The sequence below is a fragment of the Uloborus diversus genome, chromosome 4 (genome assembly GCF_026930045.1).
Source record: "Uloborus diversus isolate 005 chromosome 4, Udiv.v.3.1, whole genome shotgun sequence".
NCBI classification, from domain to species: domain Eukaryota; kingdom Metazoa; phylum Arthropoda; class Arachnida; order Araneae; family Uloboridae; genus Uloborus; species Uloborus diversus.
Window position 1 is genome coordinate 186,920,554 of NC_072734.1, and position 20,758 is coordinate 186,941,311.

At 33.6% G+C, this 20,758-nt stretch overlaps 1 protein-coding gene across 1 annotated transcript in view; it reads left to right on the top strand.

Moving 5' to 3' along the window:
* The window catches only part of LOC129221052 (cilia- and flagella-associated protein 44-like), a 103,270-nt gene that overhangs the window by 50,287 nt on the left and 32,225 nt on the right, over nucleotides 1-20,758 (top strand). Inside the window, exon 21 of the mRNA XM_054855489.1 lies at nucleotides 19,087-19,221. Coding sequence (XP_054711464.1) covers nucleotides 19,087-19,221 — 135 coding nt within the window. The remainder of the gene's footprint in view (nucleotides 1-19,086; nucleotides 19,222-20,758) is intronic.

The window sequence follows — 20,758 nt, forward strand, 5'->3', positions numbered from 1 at the left end:
TTTTGGGGCAAAATTTTTTCGCGAATGCAATACTTCCTTTTTCTCCAAAGGAAGTAATAATAGACATTTTTGTTTTCTGTTTGAAATTTAAGCCCGATTATTTTATCATTAATTTTCCTTGAAAAAATAAAATGAAGTGATTGGAACACAAACAAAGCATGTACTTAAAACCATCATTTTTTCATTGTACAACTGATGTACCTGAAAATATTTTAAATGGATTGTAGGGGAAAAGGGGCACATGGTGATCACTAGACACATGTAAACATGTTAAGTTTTACTAAAATGAACTCTAGCAACAAATCTTGAAAAACTCTCGAGTATTGACAGTATCAGTCTCTTGGCAAAACTTTTTGGAGCAATGAGCCAGTTTTTTGTTTCTCTGTTGATGACTTCTTTGTTTTAGCACATGTTGTATATAATTTTATTAGTCTTCACGTGAAAACATATTTTAAGCTGATTAATATGTTAAATTTAATTATTGCAGAACAATGTATGAACAAATTTAAATAAATATCTTTGTTCTTGAAAAGTAAAATAAGAAATAGGAGTGTTTAATAGCACAGCAATCTGTGCTATTACACGTTGTTATTTGTTATTTTGCATTGTATGAACATTCAAGTAAATTTATGACAATGTTTTTTACTTCCTTTTACAAAAAAGGAAGTATTGTATTCACGAAAAAAATTTCACTCAAAAATCGACCTTAATTTCCATTTTGCTCACCCCCATATAAATATTGAGTTTTTTTTTTTAACTCGACCACAAGTCGATAAGTGCCTAAGAACGTATAGACACGCGAAATATCCATTTTGACCATTTCCGAGTCAATTACAACGATTTTTTCTCGTGACGTCTGTATGTACGTATGTATGTATGTCGCATAACTCAAGAACGATATGTCCTAGAAAGTTGAAATTTGGTACGCAGGCTCCTAGTGGGATCTAGTTGTGCACCTCCCCTTTTGGTTGCATTCGGGTGTTTCTAAAGGGGTCTTTTGCCCCTTTTTGGGGGGAAATCATTGTAAATTTCGATTTAAACTCAAGTGGTGTTACAATTTGGCGGACACTTGGCGATATATCGCCAGTCTTTTTGTCGCCAAGTTTTGTCACCAATTTGGTGACGAATTTGGCTTTTTTTTTTTAAAAATCTGGTTTCAATTTGGCCAGTGTTGGTGATATTTAGAGAGTAAACTGTTGAACCACATTAAAATTGCCAATAATGTGAAAATGACTTTAAATTGGAGTAAATTGAAGTCATGTGATGCACACATTAGCTCGTTTTTTTCTAAATTTAACTAAGAATTCTTTATTTTTGCAAGTAAGTTCTTGATAGGGCACTTGTGATCACAACATCTAGGGACACATGTGAACAGTTCTCATATTCTCCATTATATTAGCATTAGTGTAGGGGATTATTAGTGTTAAAAATGCTTGACAATTTATTCTTTTTCAACAATCAGTTTGTAAGTTTATTTGAAATATCATTATTCGTGTTACATACAGTTGGTTCTCTGTTTAACGATGCTGTATTTAATGACTTTCCCTATTTAAAAACGACTTTTTTGGTCCCGTGTGCTCCCCTAAAGTTATGCTGAATGATGCATTCTACTTAAGAACGATTTTTTATGGTCCCTTAAAAGTCGTAATGAAAAAAGAACCAGCGGTTTTTTTTTTTATTATTTTTTATTTTTAAAATTTTTTTGTTTCTGAGTAGTTAGTCAGCAATTTAGTGTTGTATAATACTGTCAGGAAATAAAGAGACAAAATATTGTACTTTAATTTGAAACTAAAGTTTAAAATAATTTTAAAATTTATTATCATACTCTGTATGAAGCTTAAAAGCAATATATAATAAGAATAAACTTACAATAATAAACTATTCTTTGTACTTTGTAGTCTTATAAGTTTTTTTTCCTGTCTGTCCAGTGGTCAGAACATGCTATGAAACTTTAAAGTTTGATAGTGAGAGTGAACAGATTTTTTTTTTTGGGGGAGGGGGGGGGGGGACATTTTTAACTGCACAGTTACTGTACAAATAAAACTGACACAGTATAGGTTACAAACTCTTCAATGTAATTGTTATTTATGTACATGTTTCATATTAAATAGTTTGTCGTTGAAATATAATGCTTGTCCTGCATTTTTAAATCTTGTTCATATGTGTCCCAGGTTTTTTCACATGAGCCCCGTACAGGGGAGCATGTAAACAATCTAAGGCATTTTTTAAAAGTACTATTAAGTATAGAAATATTTTTCTTTTTCTAATCTCCAAAAATTTCCTCTCACAAAGAAAGTACCTAAATCTTGGGGACATTTGAGACAGAAAGAAGCAAAAAGATGCAAGTGTCAAAACTAAACATTTTGAGATAGCCTAAACAAATATTGGAAGAAACTGTCCTCTGTTTCAGGGCCAAAGTTAGTACTATTATCCCAGGTAGGTACTACCTGGCACTACCTACACAACAGGATTTAGAAGAAAATGAAAGCCTACGAAAAATCTGTATTTCAAATGAGTTTTTCTCAAAACTTTAAAAAGTCCACTTACATCCCTTTGCTTCTCACTGCCAAATTTTTGCTCTGAGAAAATGATAATATTTTTGGAAAAATAAATAAATGAAAAAAAAAGGTCACATGTGCCCTTTCCTTTTTATGTATAATTTATTAATTTTTCAATTTATATTTTGTACTTTCCAGGAATCAAAGAAATTTTATATCAGCTCTAAATATGCCCATAGTGATGCAAAGAAGCTCCCAGAAGTGAGTGAAATAATTTAACAGTGAAATTTTGATTTTCCTTCAATCTTTTTCTCCACCTCCACTCCCCCCCCCCCTTTTTTTCTTTTTAATTCCTTTTTCTGCTTTTTTTACTGCTTGAAATTTGCAAGATTTTTTTTTATTTTCTCTCTCTTTGAGATAGAAACAGAGGAAAAATAAGGTACTGGCAGCTGTACTTACTTTTTCCCCCCTTCTTTCATACTTCGTTAGTGAAAACACCTGTTCTAAAATGTTAATTCTCATTGATAACAGTTCTGTGTTAATGATATATTTTAATAACTAGTGGCACCTGCAGGGCTTTGACCATAATAGAAAATTAAAAGGTCTTTTGGTTCACCTGTATATTTACAAATAATGTATGGTGAATTTCTCGCAAATTAGCTGGCCCATGTTACGGTTCCACGTTATGATAACTTGGTAATTTTCTCGTCCATCTTATGATAATTTTGCTTGGGAAAATGTTCTTAAAATTGTAACAGAAAAAGAACAAAATCGAATTTTCAAAAAATTGCTTCAAGGTGCACATACCCAAGCTACAAACTAATTCTGCGTCAAATTTCATGAAATTCCGCCGAACGGTCTTGGCGTTATGCGTGTCACAGAGATCCTAAAAAAACTGAGAGATCCAGACAGAGAGACTTTCAGCTTTATTATTAGTAAAAATAAAAAGTTAAAATCCCCAGCTGTGTGTGTGTGTGTATTGTTTCTACAAAATTTCAGAATTTCTTTAATCTGATATGTTTTCTGAACCAGTAGAGTGAAACGAAAAATTTTCAAAGTCCTGAAAACAATTCAAGAAACTTCATGAAGTATATGTAAGATATGTAGGTTTACCTTTTTTTTTCGTTGAAAATTTGAGTATATCATAATAAACCAAATCTCTTGCTTTAATTGCCAGTTTGTGGAAATAGCTTTGCAACCAGTACAATTTTTTACTTCTGTTATTACAACTTGCAAACATGTTCCTGGCAAAAATCAATTTTTTCTCTCCTTCTCGTATGAATTAGAAAAAAATAGAAAATGCATTGAAATTCTGTGGAAGGACCCATTTTGTAATATAAATAACATTTATTTTTAGATTAAATGGACATCTTCATTGAATATGGTACCAATTTTCAATGACAAGAATGTATGGTAAAGTATTGTTTTAGTTTTTTTCTTTGTAATCATTAGTTTTTTTTTTCTCTTTCTATTAATTTACAGAGTTTTTACTTCCTTTTACTAAAAAGGAAGTATTGTATTCGCGAAAAAATTTTCACTCAAAAATTTTCACTCAAAAATTTTCACTCGACCTTAATTTCTATTTTACTCACCCCTGAATGAATGTTGAGTTTTTTTTTTTTTTTTTCGACTCGACCACACGTGGATAAGTAAGTGCCTAAGAACGTATAGACACACGAAATATCCATTTCGACGATTCCCGAGTTCTTTACAATGAGTTTTCTCGTGACGTCTGTATGTACGTATGTATGTGCGTATGTATCTTGTATGTTAGCATAAAATATTATTTTATTTTATTTAGTTTTTATTCTCGGTCCACAGCCGATAATTTAAAGAAAATAATTTAAAGTTAAGTGTACCTACTTTAATCCCAGTCTGGTAAAAGTAGAACCTGTCAACTAGTTGGTGCTAACACTTCAATCGACGATTCCCCCACGCCATAATTAATGGCGACTGTTTACTGAAACCATCGGAGATTGCATGTCTCGATGTGTTGATTCAGAAAAGTTGAGTTGTCACCTGATCGACTCGAATTAATTCCACTCGTTGACCGCACGTGCTATGGAGAGGAGTACGAAGATTCGCGGTAGTGGAATATGCAAATGAGTGATGGTCGAAGTAGAAGTTAGTGTGGTGACGTCATCGAGGCATGGAATCTCATTGGTTGATAAAACATATATATTGTAGCGAGTGGCGGCGATCTCTCTCTCGTTTTTCTTCTTTCAACTATCCCCAGTGGTTGGTTCTGAACGTGAAGCCTAGTCCGGCTCACGTGTAGGGGGGTTTTTCCCCGCGATGCTAGCGGGGGTTTTTGTGGTATGTGATGTTTAATATTCCAAGTCCTGGAATTAGTGAATCCAGGTGAAGAACCTGTTGTGTTGTGTCCGGCAAATTAAAATGTCGGGGATGTGAGTTCCATGTGTCTACCTGTGATGTTCACCGATCTACGAATTGTGTAATGGTGCTTTTCATTCGGACATTCCTGAAGTGTGATTCGGCGGACCTTTTGTGAGTTTTCTACCTGATCCTTCGGAGTGGCAAGTGACTGCATCGACATCTTGGTGACATTTTTCTTTATATTTTGGAACCACTTCTGTTATGATATTTTGGGGGTGTATTTTATGGGGATGTTATTCTAGTCATATTTAATAAATGTATTTTTCTGAAACATGTTTTTTGCTTGTCTCCAACTTGACATTACACGGCCAGTTAATGTTGGCTTAGTTTAAATATCTTAACTTCTGGATTTTAAACTTAACTTTAATTTATGCCAACAAAGTGGTAGCAGAGCTCGGTCGAATGTCATTTTGGTTAGAGACAAATTTGCAAAAGTTTTCAGAATAATGGAAAGGGACTATCGAAACATTAAGAAACTTAACTCCTGCAATTGGGCAACATGGTCGAAAAATATGAAAATGGTACTGATAGAAAGAGATTTATGGGAATTAACCCAAACAAAATTAGAAGAAGGTATTTCAGCAGAAATAAGGAAACGGAGGGGCCAAGCAGTGGCGATTATTTACCTCAACATAGAGGATGAGTTAAAACAATTAATAGATGATTTAGACGATCCATATGCTGTATGGACGTCATTGAAATTGAATTTTGAACCTCCGTCTTTAGCCCGTGTTGCCGGATTGTGGGAGGAGTTTTTTTCTAGCAGAATTAATGAAAAAGAAACTATTGGAATGTTCGCGGCTCGATTGAAGTGTTTGCTCCGACAGTTGGAGGAGAATGGCTATAAAATGGATGAGAAATTAAAGGGATTTCAACTAATACGTAGTTTAGATCAAAATTTTAGGGGAATAGTACAAAATATTTATAGATGGGATGAAAGTAAATTTAACTTTTCAAATGTTTTGGATGAACTCTTAGCAGAAGAGGGGAGATTAAAATTTTTAGGAAATGAAAATTTTGGAAATAGTAGTTCAAGTGTTAATGCTTTTTCTGTTCAAAATAAACACCAGACTGGGCGGAAAGTTGAAAATGTAAATAAATTTGAAACGAGAGTTTGCTTCACATGTGGGAAAAAGGGGCATATTTCGGCTCGGTGTTGGAGCAGAAAACCAACTAATCAAAATAAAGGTAATCGTAATTTTGTCAAACAAAGTAATCCCCCTAAGGCTGGAATGTTTTGCACCATCAGTAAAATATCAGGAGTGCAGGCCAACAACACAAACTTGAAGGAGGAAATACCAGTATTTTTACTGGATACAGGTGCCACGGCACATTTCTGTAAAGATAGGGACTTGTTTTGTGAATTGAGGCCTGTTAAAAATACAAAAATGGAAGTAGCTGTGGGCAATGTAAATAGTCAAGTCGAGGGGGTAGGAAAAATTGTTTTCGAAATTAAAACAGATGGTAAGCTAGTAACCATCACATTGAATGAGGTCTATTATGCTCCAACACTTAGACGAAATTTGCTTTCCGGATCCAGGATAGACAGTCTTGGTTTTTCATTAAGGTGGTATCCTGGTAAAATATGTATTTTTAATAATGATGGTATCAAACTTTTTTCTGCATTTTTAATTGATAAATTGTATTTTGTAAAACCCACTTCATTTTTAAGTAATCAAAGTAGTGACTCACCACCAAATGTAAATGTAACCGAGGTCAAAGGATTAGACCTGGAGTTGTGGCATGAACGGTTTTGCCATATTAATTATGACAGTATCTTGGAAACTGAAAAAAAAGAACTGTGTCAAAGGACTTAATATAAAAAATAGAAACCGGCCAGATTGTGAGCCTTGTATTATTGCAAAGAAAAGAAGGTGTTCATTTAAGCCCACTCCAGGGATAAGGTCTAAAAGACAACTTGAGCTTCTTTTTCATGGATCTAGCAGGGCCATTTCCGGTGGAGTCACTAGGGGGGGAAAAGATATATTTTTTCCATAATTGATGATTTCTCAAGGAAGTCCACTATTTACTTTCTAAAATCAAAAGATGAAGCTTTTGGATATTTCCTAAGATACCAGAGGCATGTAGAGAGAGCCCTCAACAAGAAAATTTTGGCCATAAGGTCTGATAATGGGAGGGAATTCACAAATTCTAATTTTGAGAACCCACTTAATTAAAGAAGGCATCAGCATAGAAAGAACCAACCCTTATACTCCCGAACAGAACGGGGTAGTAGAAAGATACAATTTGACATTAATGAATGGGGTTAGGGCAATGCTGAAAGACTCTGGACTAAAGGAAGAATTTTGGGCGGAAGCCGCCTTATGCTTTAATTATGTCAGGAATAGAACAGTCCTAAAAGAAAGGGGGAAAACCCCCATTTGAGCTGTTCTGGGGAAACAAGCCTTCAGTAAGGCATTTTTCCGGAGGTTTGGATGTATTGCCTACAGAGGCATGCAAAAACAAAACCTAAAGAAATTTGGACTCGAGAAGTAAGAAAGGCATAATGGTGGGCTACGCAACCCAAGCAAAAGGGTATAGGATTTGGGACCCAGAGCTAAAGAAAATTTTTGAAACTATTAATGTGGTCTTCAGGGAAAATTTAATTTGGGGGAAATCAAACTTGAATGGGAATGTAGACAATGATGATGATTATTCTTTTATTAAATCTATTAGTTGAAGTTCTCTTAGATAAAGAGATAGATGAAAGAAAGGCTCCCACCCCTTGTGAGGAAATTGAATGGGTGAGGGATGCAGTAAAAAGAAAGACAGGGGACCCGTACTGATATCTACTACTATGAAAAAGGAAATAAAACCAGGTTAAGGTCACCCAATGATGTAGAAAAATATTGTAAGAAGAATAACATTGTTTACAATCCTGAACTATTTGATTTCAAAAGTAAAAATGTGCCTTATAATCCCTTGTTTGATATTTTTAATTCCCCTAAGGAACAAATGGAACCCGAGCCAGAGGCAAATTTGTCAGAAGTGCTAATTCCACAAAACTATAATCAATGCTTGAAAACCCCAGAAGTAAAACATTGGCAAGAAGCCATGTCAGAAGAAATGAAAGTGATTCAAGAAAGGGGGGGTGTGGCAGTTAGTTTCCCCAGCCAGTTGGTAAACCAGTACTTGGTAATAAGTGGGTCTATGACTTGAAGAGGAATGCTAAAGGGGAAATTGCCAGATTTAAAAGCAGATTGGTTGCGATGGGAAACAGGCAGGTGGCAGGTGAATCGTATTCTCAGGTTTTCTCCCCAGTTATCAATTTCTCCCTGATAAGAATGTTTTTCTCAATTCTGGTGATATTCCTGGGTTGGAGCCATTTTCAATTAGACGTAAAAAACGCATATCTTTATGCTGATTTGCATGAAGAAATCTATATGCGACAACCACAGGGTTTTTGTAATCCCGGGAAAAGAAGACTGGGTATGCCGTCTAAAGAAATCGCTATATGGTCTCCATCAATCGGGGAGAAATTGGTACCTGGAAATTGATAAGGTTCTCCAAGGTCTGAATTTTTTGAAATTTAAATGTAGTAACTGTGTCTATACAAGAAACAGAAATGTGTTTTTATTGATGTATGTAGATGATATAATAATTTTTGGAAAAAATGAAATCATAATTCAGGAAACAATTCAGGATTTATCAAAACATTACGATATTAAAGAATTAGGGAGAACTAAAAAATTATTGGGGGTAGAATTTGAAGAAATCAATGGGGGAATTTTTATACACCAAAATTCTTATATTAAGACAGTTTGTGAAAATTTTGAAAAGTATCAATACCCATACTCGACCCTCCCAATAGCGAAAGGTACAATTTTGTCTTTAGGTGATTGTCCAAAAACGGACCAAGAAATAAAAGAAATGGAGAAAGTACCTTATCGCAACTTATTGGGATGTTTGTCCTATATAGCAGGGAAAACTAGACCGGATATTGCATATACAGTTAATTTATTATCTCAATTTCAAGCAAATCCGGTAAAAGACATTGGCAGTGTTTATTAAGACTTTTAGGGTATTTAAAATATACAAATTATTATAAATTAAGTCTATCTGCAATAAATGAAATTAAAATCAATGGTTTTTCTGACTCAGACTATGCTGCAAATAGGGACGATAGGATTTCGATGGGGGGAATTATTATTTACATTGACAAAGTACCCATTATCTGGCGAACATTTAAACAAAAGTGTGTTTCATTGTCCACCATGGAAGCTGAGTATATATCTTTGACAGAAGCAGCAAAAGAGGTGGTGTGGTTAAAAAGAATTTTAGAAGAAAACATCACATTTTGAAATAGCTGGATATAAATTTAACGGGTCTGTAATTAATTGTGACAATATAGCTGCAATAGAATTTTCAAATTCCCCTATAGAAAATTCCAGAACAAAGCATATTGATGTCAGATATCATTTTTTGAGAAACTTAGTAGAGGAGAATACATTTGAATTAAAAATATGTGAAAAGCGCAGAAAATCCTGCAGATACGTTTACCAAGCCTCTGACTCGGGGTACATTGAAAAAAATGTGCAAACTCATTTTTGGTAATTATGAAAATGTAAAAGTTTAATATTCAAAATGTGTAAATTTTTTCAATGTTTCTCAAAAGTGTTTAAATTTTTTAATTGTTGTGTGAAAATATGTCAGTTTTCATGTCGTTTTGAAGTGTATCGTGCTGTGTAACCGAGAAGGGGGGAATTTGTTAGCATAAAATATTATTTTATTTTATTTAGTTTTTATTCTCGGTCCACAGCCGATAATTTAAAGAAAATAATTTAAAGTTAAGTGTACCTACTTTAATCCCAGTCTGGTAAAAGTAGAACCTGTCAACTAGTTGGTGCTAACACTTCAATCGACGATTCCCCCACGCCATAATTAATGGCGACTGTTTACTGAAACCATCGGAGATTGCATGTCTCGATGTGTTGATTCAGAAAAGTTGAGTTGTCACCTGATCGACTCGAATTAATTCCACTCGTTGACCGCACGTGCTATGGAGAGGAGTACGAAGATTCGCGGTAGTGGAATATGCAATGAGTGATGGTCGAAGTAGAAGTTAGTGTGGTGACGTCATCGAGGCATGGAATCTCATTGGTTGATAAAACATAATATTGTAGCGAGTGGCGGCGATCTCTCTCTCGTTTTTCTTCTTTCAACTATCCCCAGTGGTTGGTTCTGAACGTGAAGCCTAGTCCGGCTCACGTGTAGGGGGGTTTTTCCCCGCGATGCTAGCGGGGGTTTTTGTGGTATGTGATGTTTAATATTCCAAGTCCTGGAATTAGTGAATCCAGGTGAAGAACCTGTTGTGTTGTGTCCGGCAAATTAAAATGTCGGGGATGTGAGTTCCATGTGTCTACCTGTGATGTTCACCGATCTACGAATTGTGTAATGGTGCTTTTCATTCGGACATTCCTGAAGTGTGATTCGGCGGACCTTTTGTGAGTTTTCTACCTGATCCTTCGGAGTGGCAAGTGACTGCATCGACATCTTGGTGACATTTTTCTTTATATTTTGGAACCACTTCTGTTATGATATTTTGGGGGTGTATTTTATGGGGATGTTATTCTAGTCATATTTAATAAATGTATTTTTCTGAAACATGTTTTTGCTTGTCTCCAACTTGACATTACACGGCCAGTTAATGTTGGCTTAGTTTAAATATCTTAACTTCTGGATTTTAAACTTAACTTTAATTTATGCCAACATTGTATAACTCAAGAACGGTATGTCCTAGAAAGTTGAAATTTGGTACATAGAGTCCTAGTGGACCTCCCCTTTTGGTTGCATTTGGGTGTTTCTAAAGGGGTCTTTTGCCGCTTTTTGGGAGAAATCATTGTTAATTTCGATGTAAACTCAAGTGGTGTTATAATTTGGCGGACACTTGGCGATATATCGCCAGTCTTTTGGTCACCAAGTTTTGTCGCCAACTTTGAGACAAATTGGGCAATTTTTATAAATTTTTTTAAAATCCTGGTTTCAATTTGGCCACTGTTGGTGATATTTAGAGAGTAAACAATTGAATCCCATTAACACTGCCAGTAATGGGGAAATGACATTAAATTGGAGTAAAAGGAAGTCATGTGATGCACACATCAGCTCGTTTAATAAGAACAAAGTATCATAGAGCCATTCATGACATTTCAAAAACTCTGAAAATGTAGTATGGAAGTGCATCAAATTTAGAGCATTTGCATTGTTTTTTGTTTATTCTAATTACAGTAAACTCCTGATTATGCATGGGGCAGATTATCCGCGAGGTATTTAACGATCAGGAACATGTATTTTTGCTGTAAAAAGCACATACCAGTGGCTTTTTTTTTTGTCAAAATATTGTAAATAAACTCTTTTTTTTTATTTTGTACTTTCTTCATCGTACATACATTTGTTCCTTACTGATGTTAAGTTCTGTGTACAAAACATTTTTACTGTACTGTATATTGTTTTACTGTTTGATGAAAGTTTTATGCATCAGTTCAGCTTAAGTTTTTGTGAAAGGACAATTTTGACCTTATACGTCCCTCATTTTTGCCGATTATCTGCAATTTTGTCATCTGCGGCACTTGTGCCACTCAATTCTGCGGATAATCGGGAGGTTTGCTGTATGGATGTAAAATTTCTGTCTGCTTCTAGATTGCACTAGCCAATGAAATAGAGGCATAAGGCCTCCCTCCTCCTTTTACAGAGGGATTTTAGCAATGAGTTATAACTGGGTTTAATGGGTAAGAACTGGGCTTATCATTGAGAAGGAATAGATGGAGAGAGTGCAACCCTACTATCCTGATACGGCAACAGTACCATGTGACTTGGGGAGCAATTTCGAGTTGACCGTAACCGCTGAAAAAGTTTTGATTAGCTGAAGCCATGCATGATAACAACCTTTAACTGTAGGAGGGAAAAATTAGATTTATAGTAATAGTGCAGTATTCTGGCATTGTAAAACTGTGAGGAAAAAGCCACACCAGGAGGTCCAGTGACTGTTCCCTAGCGTGTACGAATGTTTTTTACTTCTAAATAAAGAAAAAATAACATTTATATGCATTCAACGAGAACATATTCCACAGTTGCCTATAATTTTTGAATTTTTGTACTTATTTTACCTATAAAAGTTATAAAACATTGTATATCTTGAGTGCAAATAACATTTTAGTTCCATAAAAACACTTTTTACTTAACTAGTAATTATTTTAACGGCTCTCAAGTAATTTGTGTAAATTTGCTTTGTTGGCGAGTATCTTCTCGCCAAGCTCCTGTGAACAGCAGATGCGCAAGAATAAAGATCTGCTATTTTCATGCTTCAATTTAATTACTAGTATGCCTGCGTATGAAATCATTTCAAAACATTGATTACAATACATATGAATCCATAAATTTTCAATCAATTACAGAACACTTTAAACTATTTGTACATGCCCGTCATTTCAAGGAATAAACATTAAAATACATGAAAAATGGAATTTCATTGTATTTTAAAATCCGGAAAGAAGTGGGGAGAGGGAGTTTGAATGATAGGCCTGTATTTGTATCCGTTATTTTTTATCATGCGGTAAAGGAGTTGGAGCCAGAGTTGCTCTGATTTGTAGTCCCGACTTCATAATAAGCGCTGTCTGAAAAATATTTAATGCCAAAAGAGCGATTGCGTGCCAAAACGCGACAACTTCCCAGCCAAACAAGTCACCTGACCTGGGAAACATTGGTTCCCAAGCTTATTTCACTGAGACATTTGCTATGGCTCCCTCCATTAGTATTCCTTCTCAATGGGCTTATTAGGCATAGTGCCAAACTTCTTTTTTTAATTGTATTAACCAGACACCTGTTAGTACTCTGCCTCCTAGCAGGATACCATATTTCATCAGAAGGTTTCTCATTGGACATAAATGAAATGAGTCACTGCAGGAACTATTCATGCCAATTCTCGGCTATGCTCATCCTTAACGTCATAGCTGTTTGTAGAGGCTCACTCCCTTATTAGCATATTTAATCAAAAAAATCTCATTTCTGCTACGCTACATCAATGTGCTGCATTGTGTAAGCTAGAAATAAAATTGGTTTCTCATTTGAACATGCTTTAAGGGTGAAAATTAGTCGTTTGAGGGCATCTGGAGTGTTTTGCTTACTGAAGAGCCAGTTAGCATTCAAGTAAAGGGAAGAATACTGCTCATTTGAAAATGTGGTCATTTAATAGAGGTGTTTAGTCAAAAAGATTTCACAAAATATGTAAGGGTGTGTGTTCGTGTGTTTGTGTATTAATTTGCTTATTTTTCGTGGATTACCAATAATCCAATTCAAACAAGAATACGTTTTGTTTGTTCTTTACGTTTATGTATTGTCTTATACGTTTTTATTTGTTCTTTATCCTCTTTCTTCAAAGCTGATTGTTAAGTCTCTAGTTTTAGAAATTTAGTCAAAAGCTTTTTAAGTTTTTGTTAAGAAGTATGTATTAACACATTTCTGGACATATGTAGTAATTCTTTAGTAGTTTATTGTACAGTAGGAATTGTCTTTTTTTTAAATGTATTTATAATTCATGCATATCATTTTGGGACTAAACCTTTAAATTAGGCCATCTTTAGTTAAATCAATTTTAAATTTTGAATCCAATAATCTTTAACTGGTTTCTTTTTTTCATTGTTTTTCTTCTTGAAGTTGTGAAAATTCAAAATCTGTTGAAACTGAATATAGAAAGGTCTTAAAGCAGAAGATGTCGATAAGTATGCAACATTTTCTGTCCACTGCCAAATTCAGAATGAATTGTGAAAAGAAGTTTCTTGAAACTAGGTGAGTTAATGTCCAATTTAGTAAAACTCATTCAATAATGACAATTTGGACTCTAATGACATTTGGATTAATTATTAAATTTAAATATTTCACAAAACCAAATGCTATTTCTTGACAAATAAAAACAAATGTAGGTGCAAAGACAAAAAAAGATAAAAACTTGAATTCAGTTCAGAAAAATTAAAAGTTTTTCCAATCAAAAATTGTGGCCCGTTCATTATTCTGTGTTTCTAAAAGTTATAATTTAAAGGTGCCACTCATAACAATTTTTTTTTTCAAAGATTCTCCATTATTCAGTTTATCATTTTGCTATAAGAAAGTAAATTTTTCAATTGAAAAAGAAATCCAATTAATGAAACCAAAAAAAAAACTAGCTGATGTGTGCATCACATGACTTCCTTTTACTCCAATTTAATGTCATTTTCTCATTATTGGCAGTCTTAATGTGATTCAATAGTTTACTCTCTAAATATCACCAACAGTGGCCAAATTGAAACCAGATTTAAATTTTTTTTTTAAATCGCCAAATTTGTCACCAAGTTGACGACAAAACTTGGCGATCAAAAGACTGGCGATATATCGCCAAGTGTCCGTCAAATTGTAACACCACTTGAGTTTACATTGAAATTAACAATGATTTTTCCCCACAAAGGGGCAAAAGACCCCGTTTGGATTATCCGACAGCAACCAAAAAGGGAGGTGCACAACTAGATCCCACTAGGAGTCTAAGTACCAAATTTCAACTTTCTAGGACATTCCGTTCTTGAGTTATGCGACATACGTACGTACATATGCACATACATACGTACATCAGACGTCACGGGGAAAGTCGTTGTAATTAACTCAGGAATCGTCATTATGAATATTTCGCGTGTCTGTACGTTCCTAGGCGTATATTCACGTGTGGTCAGGTTGAAAAAAACTCAACGTTCATTAGTGAGTGAGCAAAATGGAAATTAAGGCAGATTTTTGGGTGAAAATTTTTTCGCGAATACAATACTTCCTTTTTTTGTAAAAGGAAGTAAAAATAATAATAAGCGCTTTGCTTTGACCAATTTGGCTTTTTTTTTTTGTAAATGTACCATAATTTTAAAGTTATAATAATTCCCCTAAAAGTTTCGTAAAAATATAGAAAATCTACCTAAAAGTATATATATATATATATATATAAATTTGACCAAATACAATCAAAGGATTAGAATCATTGTAGTGTATCCAGAGTGGGGCAAGGGAGAGCAGCTTTGAAGACCACTTCCAAAATATAAAATACTTAAAATAAGACCTAAAGTAGAGGGGAGAAATTGTCAAATGAGAGGGAGAAAAAGAAGAAAAAAAGAAAGTCATGAAAAACTAGTATGTTGTGGCCATCACGAAACTTTCTTCTATATTTTTCTTTTTTTTCTGATCCCTCCCCATGCTTGACGAGGAAGCAATATTCCCAACAAAAACAAAATTACACATGCAAAAACTTGACGACCATCCCAATGTCTGAATTATTGCAAAAGCAAAGCAAAGAGCGAAAATTGAAAGTTATTTTAAAAGCCTTGCTTGAATTAATTACCAATATTTTATTTGTTAACAAACATAAGATGGCAACAGTTAAAAATTTTAAATCATTGAGATAATATTTCCGATCATTTCCATACAATTAAAATCACGAGAAATACGCAGACGACAATCTATTACGATTTATCTTTCTTATTGTTGCATTAATAAAAATATTTTTATTCGCAAAAAAATAATGATAATAAAAATAAATCAGCACCTCTTGGCGCGATTGGCGCCAAAATTGAACCAAAGCCTGTTTACATATGGATTCACATATATTCCAAATTTCAACCTGAACGTAGCATTACTTCTTGAGATAGGGCACACACAATGGAAAAAAAAAACGGGTGATTGAGCTACCCCCTTTTTAGCTGTTGACACAAAAATAAAATCAGTTCTTATACCCACTAAGGGCTACTTGCCGATAAATTTTTCTTTCGTTCCGTTCATTATTTCTTGAAATACAGCAGTCACAATTGACGACAAAAAACGTTCTATAGCTCAACCCCCGTTTGAGTTATTGACACCAAAATTGAATCAGCACCTGTTCCTGTTAATGGCAACATATGGACCAAATTTTGTTTGATTCCGCCAGTTACTTCCTGAGGAAGAGCAAGCACGCGTAACTCAAAAAACGTCCCATTGCTCCACCCCCCTTGGAGGAATTCGCGCCAAAAACCAATGGGCACAAGTTCACATAGGGGCACATACGTGTACTAAATTTCGTTTGATTTCATGCGGTAGTTTTTGCTGTACAGCGGCCACAAAAAACTGGTCACACACAGATGTGACACACACACATACACACACACACACACATACATACACACACACAGACAGACATTTTCCAAAAATGATCGAAATGGACTCAGCACACCTCAAAACGTTCGAATCCGTCGAAATTCGAAAATTTGCACGAATCCAATACTTTCTTCTATATATTAGATATAGAAGAAAGTAAAAAACATTAATTTGTTTTCAGTTGCTTTAATTTCTTAACTTATTGATGAGTTGGACTAAACTTTGTTCTTGATTTTGGAAGAGTATTATATTTCTTTCTTGGGCGAAAATACTTCTCTTTTCCACAAACTTTCGAAAAAAAGGTCTTTCTTTCGCAAAAATGTTATTATACACGCAGGGCCTGACTATCTAATATTGAGGTCCAAGGCCCTCAATGCTTTGGAAGCCCCCTTCTGTATTCTATCACTTTAAGTCAACGCAAAATAATGTTAAAATAATGTTTAACATTTATTTAAAACAGGGTTTTTATTTTTTCACAAAAATTTTCCAAGTGGGGGAGAGGGGGCGGAATGGGTGTATATACTCAATGCATTTTTTGCAGAAAACAACAAAACTTATTCATAAATGCATAATTACTTTGCTTCTAAAATGGGGGGGGGAGGTAGTTGAAACCTTACCTAATAAATGTATATGCATTAAAGAATGTTAAGTGCCCTGATTTTTTTTGTAATAATGTATCCTTATTTTTTTTCAAAGTCACTACAAGGTCTGCTTATCTTACATTCTTTAAACTTTTTTTGAAAATCAATGAAAGTATGAAATAATCCTTTTGTTGGTGAGTTTTAAAATTGGAGCATTTTCTATTATTTAAAAAAGTCTAATCTTATATCATTTGAACGATCTGCTGGTTTTTATTTTTTCTTTTCAATTCTAAGGTTTTAATCTATCTTTCTTGCACATAGTATTTATGCGGTTCCCTAAAAATTGCTCTTATTGACAGATCTTATGTCAAATGTATGGAATTGGATTTATTGAAAGACGCATATTCTCATCAAAAGAAGTGGATCAATATTATGAAGGAACTAGAAGAAATTTTAACAGCTGAAATGAAAGAGGTAATTTATTAAAAACCTCAAATTTTATTTTCATTCCAGATTGGGTTCAGTTTAAAAAATATTTTCACATGTATTGACATTCTTTTGAATCAGGTTCAAAAAATGAGTTCATGAAAAAGTTGAACTGAAATGGCTATTCAGTTCATCTAGTAGGGAATTGGGAACAATTTCTCAATCGATCTTTCCCTGCCTTTGGGTTGAGTTGAGATAGAAAGTTTTGTGATACACATACTCAGCTTAGAGGCTTAAGAAGCTTTTCTACAGTAACAGTATTCAATATCTGGCCCTTGGGTAATGTGCTCCCTCCAAATGTAGCCTAAATCATTTAAAGAGAAAAATGTGAAGAAAAATTAAATTACTCTAAATTAATTACGTATAAAATACACTAAGAAATGTACTTTACGTAAAGACATTTTATATTGTCTTCCAAACTGATAGAAGTGTGACAAGTTTAGTTGTTTCCATCTACACCACAGGTGTAATATCTATATGTAAATGAAAAACATCAGAGGTACCTTACCCCCCCCCCCCCCAAGATGTGATATCTCCCCTCCCCTACAAGAGTGATGATGCTCCTCCCAAAATGATTCAAAATTTTTATTCAACAAACTAAAGTACTTAAAATCACTTACTTGGCAGTTAAACTTCTGCTAGAGAAGAAAATGTAAGATCACTTAACTTGGGTTAAAAAATATTTCATAGTGACATCCATCAATAGTGACAACCATGGGCGCCCATATGTAAAATTGTAAGGGGGGGGGGGCTCAGATATTTTAACCATGGTTTAGCAGGACATTTTCCCCATGGAAGTAGATTTCAGGACAGATTAGAATCATTAAAATTTGACATTTTTAATTACTTATTCATTAATGGCTGGAGAACAAATGTTTTGACATTTTTGCAAAGAAAGAAGTACTAAAAACAAGGAAATTCTAATTTCTAAGGGGGGGACTCGAGCCCCCCTTGCCCCCTATATGGGCGCCCTTGGTGACAACCCGAGATATTTTTAACGCCTCTACAAGCTTATTTCATGCCTTGAAAATCTGAATCATGTTTAGTCAAGCGTATTTTCATGCTTTGTATTAAAAATAAAAATTTTGCATGGTGGCAAATGGAGGAGGGAGAGAAAGCAACTGAAATTTTTTAAAAATTGCATTTAAATATTTTTTTAATCTTTTATTTTTATAATACAAAATTTTGAACATTTTAAATGTTAAATCAAGAAATCTCTCTTTTTCCCTGCCCATCTTCCTTTTCATCCATAGAAAGTTAGGTTTTTTTTATTGGAATTAATTTCTATTATGGTCTTTTGGATTTTCATATATTCTAAAAAGATGTCAAGGCAAATTTTTTGCCTTGTCTTCTTTTAAAAAGATGTCAAAGCGAATTTTCTAGCTTTGAAAAAATTCCTAGTATTCTCAGGTGACACCTACGCAACTGGTTGAAAACTCCCGGAACTCTCAGAATGTCTCACCTGCATCAAAAACTAATTAAATTGTTATTATTATTTTTTGTAATCTTTTCACACTTTTGTACAGTGAGTAATTCCTATTATATGATCGTATGTCTTGTGCATGAAAAGAACAAATCTTGTTTTTTCCAGTAAAAGAAAGAAAAAAGAAAAACAACTGGTTAATAGTTTTTTTACTATTGTTTTTAATTTTCCAAATGTAATTAAATAAATGAAGACACGAAGGAAAACCTTCTGAATGAAACACATTAAGCTTTTTTAAAATGAAAATGTTTAAGCCCACAAATATATTTCCCCTTTTTAATGTTCTCAAATATATTTCCTCTTATAAATGTTTTATGGAAAAATATATTTGAACACTTTTCATTATTTGATGTTGTTTTAATGAACTCTTCCTTTTAAATGTTGAAACGATTCATCTATTTTGTCCCTTTCTGCATCATGTTTTAAGTGTTTTTTTTTATATTATTATTATTCAATATAATCTGGCGTTAAAATTTATGTTCAAAAAATTTGCCAGCTTTCAAATATTAAGGATGAGCTGTATTTACATAAAGAGATGCAAGTTAAAGAGTCAGAGAAATTAAGAAATCTGTGCAGTGAACTGCAAAAAGTAATAGATCAAGAACCCAAGTATGAAGGCTATTTCAAAAAGTTGTTTAAGAAAAAAGTCATTAGGGAAGAAGAAAAAGAAACTTCACAGGGTAACTTTTATACATTTTGTTTTAAAAGCTCCTAAAGTAAGAGGACTGTAAGATAAATAAATACCTTTGTGCTGAACAGTAAAGTAAGACAAAACAACGTTAGAAGAAGCACAAATTTGTAAATTACAGCAGACACGTGTTTCGGAGTTACAGGGAACGCCTTTTTCAATGCAAAAAAATAATGAGCTTATGGATGAAAAGACATCTGACAAAAGCTTTTGTCGGATGTCTTTTCATTGAAAAAGGCGTTCCCTGTAACTCTGAAACACATGTCTGCTGTAATTTACAAATTTGTGCTTCTTCTAACGTTGTTTTGTCTTACTTTAAGAGCACTGTTTTTAATTTTTTAGACTCATAACAATTTTTGAGTCAAAAATTAGTTAATTCATCTGTTTTTATTTGCAATGTATGCCTGCTTGAAAGTGCTCTACAGAATTTTTATTTAATTCAGATTTGTCCTTAACAGCTGAAAAATGTTTTTAAACTGAAAAATACATTTTAAAAAGCTTTCTCATCAAGATTAAAGGAATGACACGCACTGTTTATAGTCTCACACTAATCCAGAAAATTCATTTCAAAATTAATTTTTTCTGACTTAATCATAAATATTAATTCTTTTTTTTTACCATATTTTAGTGCGTATATTGCAGATTATCTGTTAAAAATGTAAAATTAATGACGTGTGTGTTTTTGCTGCTGCAAATTGTCTGTGTTGTTTTTTTTTTCTCTGAACCTCTATATCTACAGTAGGATTCACCAATAGAGGCGAGATCATTTCGCTGCCTCTAGGTTGTTAATTTCAAGGTTTGTTCTTCAATGTTTCTTTTGTGCGATTCGGCTATGTAAAATAAATGCTGTCAAAGAAGATTCAGGCTTTAAAAAAAAAAAAAAAAAAAAAATCAACCATACAGTCAAGGAAGAAGCCTTCATATGCACAAGATTAGATCATTTGCTCCTTTATCTTTAAGTAATTAGCTTACTATAATCACAATTTCAAGGAGAAATTATTATATTTTCGATTAATTTTGATTATACCTTAAAAGTTATTAATTCTTCACGCTTTCAATTTAGTTGTTAAAACTGTATGTGAAATAAAAACTTTATTTTTTTTTTTACTTTGTATTATACGCCACCGCAGAGTATACGAAGATTTTTTTTCCTTCAGCCCGACTTTTGACCTGCGGATTATACTCTACTGTGTATAATACACAGGAAAATACGGTACTATTTTGACTCTGATATCTAAAAAAGTTTTTCATCACATTACAGTGCCCGCCACTAATAAAATCACTGGATTATAAAATCAAATCTGGAAGAACAGAATCATTACTATATCAAAACATGTTAGAATTATCCTTTAATAAAATCATCCTCGCCTTTTTATAAAATCAAACTTTTGGAGAGCATATGTAAATTCTTCTCTGAATAGAACCAGGATTTTATTTTTACTTTCAAGATTTAAAACAGTGCATCACTAATAAAATAACAAACTCTACATAAACA